This window comes from Sinocyclocheilus anshuiensis, unplaced genomic scaffold, assembly GCF_001515605.1.
Source record: "Sinocyclocheilus anshuiensis isolate Anshui unplaced genomic scaffold, SAMN03320099.WGS_v1.1 scaffold2366, whole genome shotgun sequence".
NCBI classification, from domain to species: domain Eukaryota; kingdom Metazoa; phylum Chordata; class Actinopteri; order Cypriniformes; family Cyprinidae; genus Sinocyclocheilus; species Sinocyclocheilus anshuiensis.
In genome coordinates, this window is record NW_015557543.1 from 170,174 (window position 1) to 179,119 (window position 8,946).

At 36.4% G+C, this 8,946-nt stretch overlaps 1 protein-coding gene across 2 annotated transcripts in view; it reads right to left on the minus strand.

The window, feature by feature from the left end:
- Window positions 1-8,946, minus strand: part of LOC107679309 (E3 ubiquitin-protein ligase HACE1) — a 35,163-nt gene that overhangs the window by 17,467 nt on the left and 8,750 nt on the right. For both annotated transcript variants that reach the window (XM_016474832.1, XM_016474833.1), the window contains 11 exons: window positions 8,469-8,600; window positions 8,263-8,345; window positions 5,934-6,030; window positions 5,749-5,850; window positions 5,568-5,674; window positions 5,322-5,472; window positions 3,821-4,128; window positions 3,235-3,303; window positions 2,070-2,157; window positions 901-1,012; window positions 715-812 (listed from right to left, as the gene is read on the minus strand). In XM_016474832.1, coding sequence (XP_016330318.1) covers window positions 715-812; window positions 901-1,012; window positions 2,070-2,157; window positions 3,235-3,303; window positions 3,821-4,128; window positions 5,322-5,472; window positions 5,568-5,674; window positions 5,749-5,850; window positions 5,934-6,030; window positions 8,263-8,345; window positions 8,469-8,600 — 1,347 coding nt within the window. The remainder of the gene's footprint in view (window positions 1-714; window positions 813-900; window positions 1,013-2,069; window positions 2,158-3,234; window positions 3,304-3,820; window positions 4,129-5,321; window positions 5,473-5,567; window positions 5,675-5,748; window positions 5,851-5,933; window positions 6,031-8,262; window positions 8,346-8,468; window positions 8,601-8,946) is intronic.

Here is an 8,946-nt window from a genome sequence, read left to right on the forward strand (position 1 = left end):
CTTAAATTACAATGATTCGTCTGTTTCATTCCTCAACCTTTGACGTGTGCGATCAATGTTGTGATCACTTGGTTCGACCGTGCAGCATATACGATCACATCACTGTGATTTGAACATTTAAATTTGCGTTCGTTCTGCCGTTGACCTAAAGAGAGCAGCTGTCATCTGTCATGAATGAAACAGCTTCACAGTCATCCATGTGACATCAGGGGTTCAACCGTAATTTCACGAAGCTACGAGAATACGTTTTGTACGCAAAGAAAACAAAAATAATGACTTTATTCAACAATCCGGCTCCTCCGCATCACCCTTGTGGCGTTTTGGAGAGTATCCACTGAAAGTAAACAGCGTATGCTATTCTGTGTCAGCTGCGCCACGCGGATTATTGGAAAATTGATTATTTTACCGATCTCCTTGCTACATTTCTGGACCTTGATCGTGGTAATTACATTGCTGTCTATGGGAGGGTCAGAGAGCTCTCAGAATTCATCAAACATATCTTAATTTGTGTTCCGAAGATGAACGGAGGTCTTACGGGTTTAGAACGACATGAGGGTGAGTAACAGAACATTGACATGATAGAACACAGAACAGAACAGATCATGACAGAATTTTCATTTTTGGGTGAACTATCCCTTTCATACTACTTACATTCACATCCCATATAGAACATACTTTTTTGAAGAGATTCTCGGTTGAAATATTCAAGCTTACCATTCCCTCTTCACCATGGAACTGCACTGCAATGCCTTGTTTGAGTTTCTCATTGGAGGATTTGGATACAACGTCACAGCTGCTTCGGAATATTGAGTCTGAAATACAATGATAAAAAATGAACGAAGGACGTGAAGGCTGAAAGATGGAGGAGCTTTTGAACAGATAATGCAGAAAATGTGCTACCTCTGTGAACAAGAAGAATGTCATTTTCATTAACTGGCCGGTGCACCATATCTGAGTCTGGCTGTCCGGCCAGAAGATGTTCATAAAACCACTCACACCTGTCTTTAAATGGCTGAGAAAAGAGAGGTAAACAAATACCTATTAAAACATGATTACATTCATTAAACCCTGCTGCACTTGCATCCTAGATGAATAGACCAGAAACATATTTTACACAAGGAGGCAAACGCAGAACTGAACGCTTGTTCAGTGCATTGCAAGCACACAGCCCCACTGATCGTCAACTTCAGTAGGTCAAACTAAATATTATATGAGCCATTTTATTTTCTTTTATGAGGTTTGCAATTTATGCAATCATATTAGCATGTCTACAGTTTTTACAGTCTAATTTGTGTGGTTTCTATCAAATGAAAATTAAATGGATACATTTCTAAAACTAATACATACAATCACTACACCAGGGTTGAAAACTTCATAATGTTAAAAGTCTAAATTAAATTGTCACTCACTAGATCATAGTTAGTTAGTTCACTGATGTCACTTTTTGAGCAATACAAATATTATTAGTCATATTATTGTTAATATTAAAATACTTTTTGTAATAGGTGGAAAAAATCTAGCAACAGAGCTGTGCAAAAAAAAAAAAAAACCTGGAACACAACTAAATATGATATTTCTGACAATTAAGTTTAGTTTAAGTTTACTTTAGTTATTCAAATATCCTTCACTAAAATTGTATACTCAATGGTATTCAGTGATTAAAACTGTATAGCAGTGCCATAATTTGAATTGATAAAACCTTGAGAACATATAAATGTAAGGAATTATTATTATTATTATTATTATTATTATTATTATTAGAGATGGGACAGCACTAGGACCACCATTTTAAGAAGAGGGATACAGATTTGTTGTATTAAAATTCATTGAAATTATAATTTTCTTAATTTAGATGACAGTTTATCAAACATACAGTATATATACACATCTAATGCATTTAGATGAAATATTATGAAGACAAATATTTTACTCTTGAGAATAACATGTAATTTTGATTTCATTGTGACTCCTTTTTTCAGGCCCTGTGGAAACTGTGGATCAGTGACAGGATTTGCTCAGCAAACTGTACATCAGCTCCAAGAGCTATTTCAGTCTCTCGTCATGCTTACCTGTCCTTTAATAATATGCATGAAGCGGGACATGAGCTCAGGACATTCCAGCAGGAAGTGGAAATGGTTGAAGATGATTTTAGGATTCCTGGGAACAATAAATGAGCAATTGTGAGAAAGTGTTTTAAAAGCACAGGCATAAATATGTAGATGTGCACACATACATAAACACCACTAGCCTTAAACTTAAGGTTAAAGGAGAAGTCTACCTGAAAATAAAACTCTATCATTATTATCTACTATTGTACTATTACTCATCCGTGTGTCATTCCAAACTTATTCATGTTTGGCTATTTTTAGTAGACATTTTGAAAGAATTTTAATGCAGCTCTTTCATAGTGCATCTAGCCTAAGTGTTTGAAACCAGAATTGGTGTGTTTAGTTACTATGAGATTATGAGATGCCATTAAAAAATGCACATGAACGTGTAAGCTTCATTGGAGGAGATGCTTTTAAGTTAATAACAAAATGTATTTTTGGTCAATTTTGTTCATCACACACGAGTTCACGAAACTTTGAATTTACCACATACACTACTGTTCAACACATATTCACTATTAACTAAGAGTTTTCCCAGAACAAACTCCAAAATTGCTGCTTATTAATAGTTAATAAGGTAGTTGTTAAGGTTAGGTATGGAGTCAGATTAAGGGATCTAAAATATGGACATGCAGAAAAAGGCATTAATATGTGCTTTATAAGTACTAATAAACAGCCAATATGCTAGTAATATGCACGCTAATAAGAAACGAGTTAATAGTGAGAATTGGACCTTAAAATAAAGTGTTACCAACTTTTGCTCAAGGCAGCATTTACATGATAAGGAATACAGTAAAAACTGTAATATTTTGAAATATTCTAGTTTTCTATTCTAATATATTAAGCTAAATTTTCAGCAGCCATTACTCCAGTCGTCAGTGTCACGTGATCCTTCATTCTAATATGCTGATTTGCTGTTCAAGAAACATTTCTTATTATTATCAATGTTGATAACATTTGTGCTGCTTAATGTTTTTTTTTTTTTTCGTGGAAACTGTGATTTAATGCGTTCAAGCTTTTTCAGTGATAGTGTACATCATCTACAACTAGCATGTACAGCTAGTGTACATCTTTCTTTCTCTCCTCTTATTAAATAAATGCATTTAAATAAACACTCTCGACTTACCTTGTCACAAAACACTTGAGCACTTCATCATGCTTACAGACAAACTCGATGAATCGAGGGGAGGTCATGCTAGATATCAGGGAAGAAAAAATAAAATGAAAAGAAGAGTATGCAGGGTCTCAGACTTGCCAATGAGAGTCTATAAATTATGCATTAATTAAAGAGTGATTTAATGGTCTAATAACATAATCATTAGAAAGGCAGTGGGGTCGGGGTGAGGAGACATTATGAACACTCACACCGAACGAGCTCACGAGTAGACGTCTATTAAAACACTATTCTTGGATCTCCTGTACTTCCCATGAACTTCACAGGGGTCGCATTCCACACTTCTGAAGCTTTTAGCTCCACTTATAAAGTTCACATGCTTTTATCGATGCTTTTATCCAAAGCGGCCTACAGTGCATTCAAGCTATACATTTTGTCACTTTGCGTGGAATCAAACCCATGACATTAGCAATGCCAGCACCATGGTCATGATCTCATAACTACTGAGATTTACGAACAAGCTGTTCTCTGCAGTTTCGTTTCTAAAATTGTCTTTGTGAAGTGGAAAGAAACTTTTTAAGTTTGGGGTCAGTCTTACCCACGTGGCATCTGACAGGAACAGCACATGTAGAAGGCCTGGATCACAGCGCTCAGGCGATTGGCTATCATAGAGATGACATCCTGACCATCGGTGTAACCCTCCGGCGTCTTCATCACCGACTTGGCGTCCAGCAACAGTGGGGGATTTTCGCTGGAAACGGAGGGGTCGACCTCCTGCTTTTTCAGGAAAAGTGACGCAATGTCATTTCCTGAGGATGAGGTTGTTGCGTCTGTGCTCTCCTTATCCAGCTCAGTGGAGATGAGGACCAGCCATTCATCAAGAGAGTGCCACAACAGCTCCAGAGGCTAAACAGCCACACAAGAGAACATCACTTCAACAAAGATGTGCTACACAAGACGAGAGCAGGTGAGACAGCTTTGGTATTTCCAATTGTGAGAGACTATTCCATTCTACAGCAGCCTGCGTGATCATCTATGCAATGTTCGATGCTAGGGTGACGTGATATATTGATATTTACAATATACGCTATATGACACTGTGAATATCTGTCTGATCTTATTAGAATCCTTGTGTCGTGACTTCCATGGAAACGTTAAGACAGATATTTGAATCATATCTCAGGCTAAAACATCAACTTGAAAGACATCAACAAATTTGGCAGGTTTGATTCATTTTCGTAAATCTAAGTCTCTTTTTGACACAGACTCAGTCAAAAATGTTCACTGAAGTCTCTGCGTGGAAGTTGGTTTAAAACGGTTTAGTAAATATGGCTGTTATTTCAAGTATAAGCATTTTTGGCTTTTCAGAAACGTGACTCTTAAAACACTTTTTACACTCTCACTAGTTATTGTGTTTGACTGCATTGCGTGGTGAAAATGCTATTTCAATTTGTGTCTAAAGCCAGTTTGAAACTGTAGGTAGCATTTTATGTTTTTAATGCTTTTTTTGGGGCATAATTTGGCAGAACGAATTCATTTGGCGGCTTGAATTCATGTAAAATAAAAAGAATCAGTTCACAAAAATATGTTCTTTTATTTTTATTCATTTTTCTTTAATATGACACAGTTATAACCTTGTAAACAAATACATTCAATTTTGATAATACTTTATTAGTTGCAAAATGTTCCTTTGTGATAGAAACAATGCTTGTGGGACAGACACACAAACAAGCAAATATATATACAAGCAAATGTATATAGTTTAATATTGAGTGTATGTCTGGGTCTGGGACAAAGATAAATCAATTAAATCTATACATAAACTGTGTAGCCAAAAAGCTTTTAAGTATTAAGTAAACTGTAATTTAGTTTCATTAAACATTCTGAATCTACAATATCAGTTTGAGCATATTAATCATAATTTTATGCATGTCTTATGTTTTCAGTCCAATATGCCAAATCTATCATATTGTCCACTGATTAATGTATGCTACAAGAACCAAACATTTTGGCCAAACAGAACATCACTTTCTTTAAGTATTTGAACATTTATAATTAACATTTAAGTAAGATTTATTGGCAATGTAATGCCCACTGACCTTAAACACCTGGTTACGTGGTGTCTTGTTTCCATTGTAACCCATGTCATTCCCGTTGTTTGGGGAGGACGGCCCAAGACAGAACACATGACAGAAGATCCGGATAATTCGGAGCAAACTCTTTGTTTGGACCTCAAAGTTACTGGACAAACTGAATGGAAACAGAGTGAGAAATAACTTTGCTTAAAGGAAGTTCTAAGTAATACAATTCCTCAAGAATCATGGATAACATAGCCTGAGACACACCTCAGCAGTTTATGTCCATTTGTGGTGGCCACTTCAGCCAAGCTGGTCAAGATCCTTTGATAGCTGGAGTCACTCTGCTGTGAGACATGTTCTAGAACCTGCCTTAACTTAAAAATCATATTCAAAATCACTTATGCACATAAACACATCAAGAAACATAGATAGGGAAAAAGAGACATACCATGTTCTCTTTAATGTCATCATTCTGGGTCATCTGTATCAGTGTCTGAAACAGTCTGCTATGGTGCTGGATGAGAATTTCACATGTTTCGCCATAACCACCCTAAAAGTAGTTACATATGAGCTTTAGTATCCTTCCTATGAGTACCTGAGTGTGTGGATATAATGTACGCATGCTGCATTCACCTGCACACACAGGTCAAGCGGTGTAACCCCATTCTTGTCTGGCAAATACTTGGCTCCCCTGAGGAGCAGTATCTGTGCGGTGTCCCTCTGACCATGACTGCAATACAATGACAAAACCTTGTAAATTGCATGAATATCAACATCTTCCATCCATGGGAACAAGTTTAGATCCCACAAGTTCTTAAGTGCATCATGAACATGGCAGATTTGAATGGGTGAAAGTACAGATTTTAAGTAAATGATGACTATGTTAATGACAAACTTTGTTCTGATCCTCACACAAAGCTATCAAAATGGTTTGGATGACTTGAGTTCGAGGCCTGGCTCAAGGTCCTTCCCCAGTCCGGTGTTCCTGCCTCTCCACCATTACTATTAAGGCAAGAGTGCTGAAAAAAACTAAAAAGGGCTTGGATGTAGCACACAAGTCATATGGAATAATGCCAGAAAGTATGCAGGTATGCATTAAATGCACTCTTCCATAAAGTGGGTGAAGAGCTACCTTCAAATGACTGTCATTAAACTGAGTTATTATTTATGTAGCTAGCTAACAGTTAACTAACTCATTCAGCGACATTCTCTTTATATCAGCGGTTGTCGATGTTTCTAACTAATATCCAAAGACCCCCAGACCTAGTTTTGTCTTATCTGTCGAAACACAATGACACTTGAATTAGGGATGCACGATATTAGATTTCTACCGATATCCGATATATTTCAACTAATTTTGGCCGATAGCCGATACCAATATACATTTCCCTTTGTCTTGGTTAGTTTTGAGCAAAAACTAATTTGTTAGAACTAATAAATATTATTAAAATATTATTTTAAAAACAATAATGAGAGCGCATTGATTTTATTTATTTTTTTCTCAGACAGATGCAGCTGAAACCTTAACATTTTATTTGTGGATTTAAAATTAATAGATGGTCTAAAACAAAAGAACTGTAAAAAATCTAAAACTATTTTAGAGTGTTTAAGTTTTCATAATCCATTTGAAAAAATAATGAATATTTCATGAATAAATCTGTATATATTAAATTATTTAATTTACAAGTGTCATGTTTGTGATTTTTAGTCAAGTAAGCTATAGCTTCTGACCTTTAAATCAAAACAGACTCGTGATGTTATGACATCGATACTGCTTTATTTATTCAGAAACACAAGTATCTTAATGATATTTGTGTATTTTACTTTCATTGTATTACAAGTAGGCCAACAGAGACCCCTAAATAAATAAAAGGCCTTACCGGAGGGGAATTAGGACCCGGGGGAGGCTGCTGCTGTCGTTCTGTATATGCATTCTCAAATTAAATGCGATGAAACAGTGAATCTAATCATCATTGAGGCAAAAGTTCGCTTCAAGAATGAGCACACTGCTGACATGATCTTATATGCAATGCATATTGGGCATCATTTTTTTTTCAAATCGGCTGATGCCGATTTTTATATTTTAAGCATTTATCGGCCGATTCCGATAACGTTTCGATAACGTGCCTAACGTGAATCAAATATGCATAGCTAGACATATTGTGCTTATATATTTGAATACAGTATATTTATTTTTCCATCCTTTTTGTAGCATGACTGGTTACCATCCTTTTTCACCGTACAGCTCAGACATTCTGCAAAATAACTCTTCAGCGTTGTATTGTCCACTTATAATGAAGGCAGTGCCATTCCCCGAACCAGAACAAATGTGTATGGTTGATTTACAACACAATAGCATCACAAAAATTGGTATGAAATTACAAGAGTCAGAACAGGCCCAGATTTCCTGTTTTAAAAACCTATTAAGCGTATGTTTAATTACTCTATTTAATTATCTGTTGTGAGGCATGTTAGTGTTGATCACATCGTCATCAGCCTTGAGTGGACTGATATCAGCGGCAAAATGTAATCAAAACAAGATATGGATGGAGTGCTGTTGCTCAGCAACCAAACTCATGTGAGCGTATCCAAAGCAGTGCACTCAGAATACCAACAGTGGCACATCTCCATCAGACTACATTCTTATTAGCCTTACAGCAAAGAAAGTTGAATTTCCTTGTTCTTCTTGTCAAACTCACAAGAAAGCTGTGTGTTTAAAGGATATACACTGGAAAAATATCTGTACAAACCCCAAATTTACCTAATTATGTTTCTTGTGTAGTCAGAAAGCGTCCAGATTCAGTCACTGAATGGAAGCTAATTTTCTTAAGGGGTCACATTCTAGTGGTTGGCCACACATTTCCAGTTCAGGCCGGAGTGAAATAAACAGTAATCATGGTAAACATTATATATTTGCATTGGCAGCTGGTAGTTCTGGGGTTGATGATGGTTAGCTGCTCACCTGCAGGCGAAATAGAGGGGAGTCGCTCCAGAGACATTGGGCCTGTTGATGTCCGCTCCACTGTCCAGAAGACACTGCACTGTCTGTGAGAAACACAAAACATCACATGAACCTTAAAAAATTAAATAAAATCCTTCTTCTGAACTTCATTGGCTGGCAATCCTGTAATCAAGTGTGCAAGCTATGGAGTCAGAGAGTTTTCGTACAGTCTTGTGTCCGTTCTGGCAGGCCACATGTAAGGCTGTCTGGCCCATGGCGTCCTCCACGTCCACATTAGACACATGCTGCACCAGGTCATGAAGTAGCTCTGTCCTTCCATTCACTGCAAGCCAATGAATCTAATGGCATGAGAAAATGAGACAAATAATGAAATACTAGAAAAAACAAAAAAATAAATGAATAAAAAAAAAACACTATATATACACATTAGACATTTGGTTGTACCTTGTGTAATAATTAACAATCCACATATGTATTTTAATTTAATTGCTGTAGCCATTGTTAAAATACATAAATAAATAAATACCAGTCAAAGGTTTGGGCATACTTTCAGGAATTCATGTGTCTGATGGTCTAGGCTACTGCTCAAATACTTGAATTTAGTTTAATTAGCGGGCTTCCAGCTAGTGCTGGGCGGTATGACCAAAAATGTATATCACGGTATTTTTCAAAATTATACCGGTT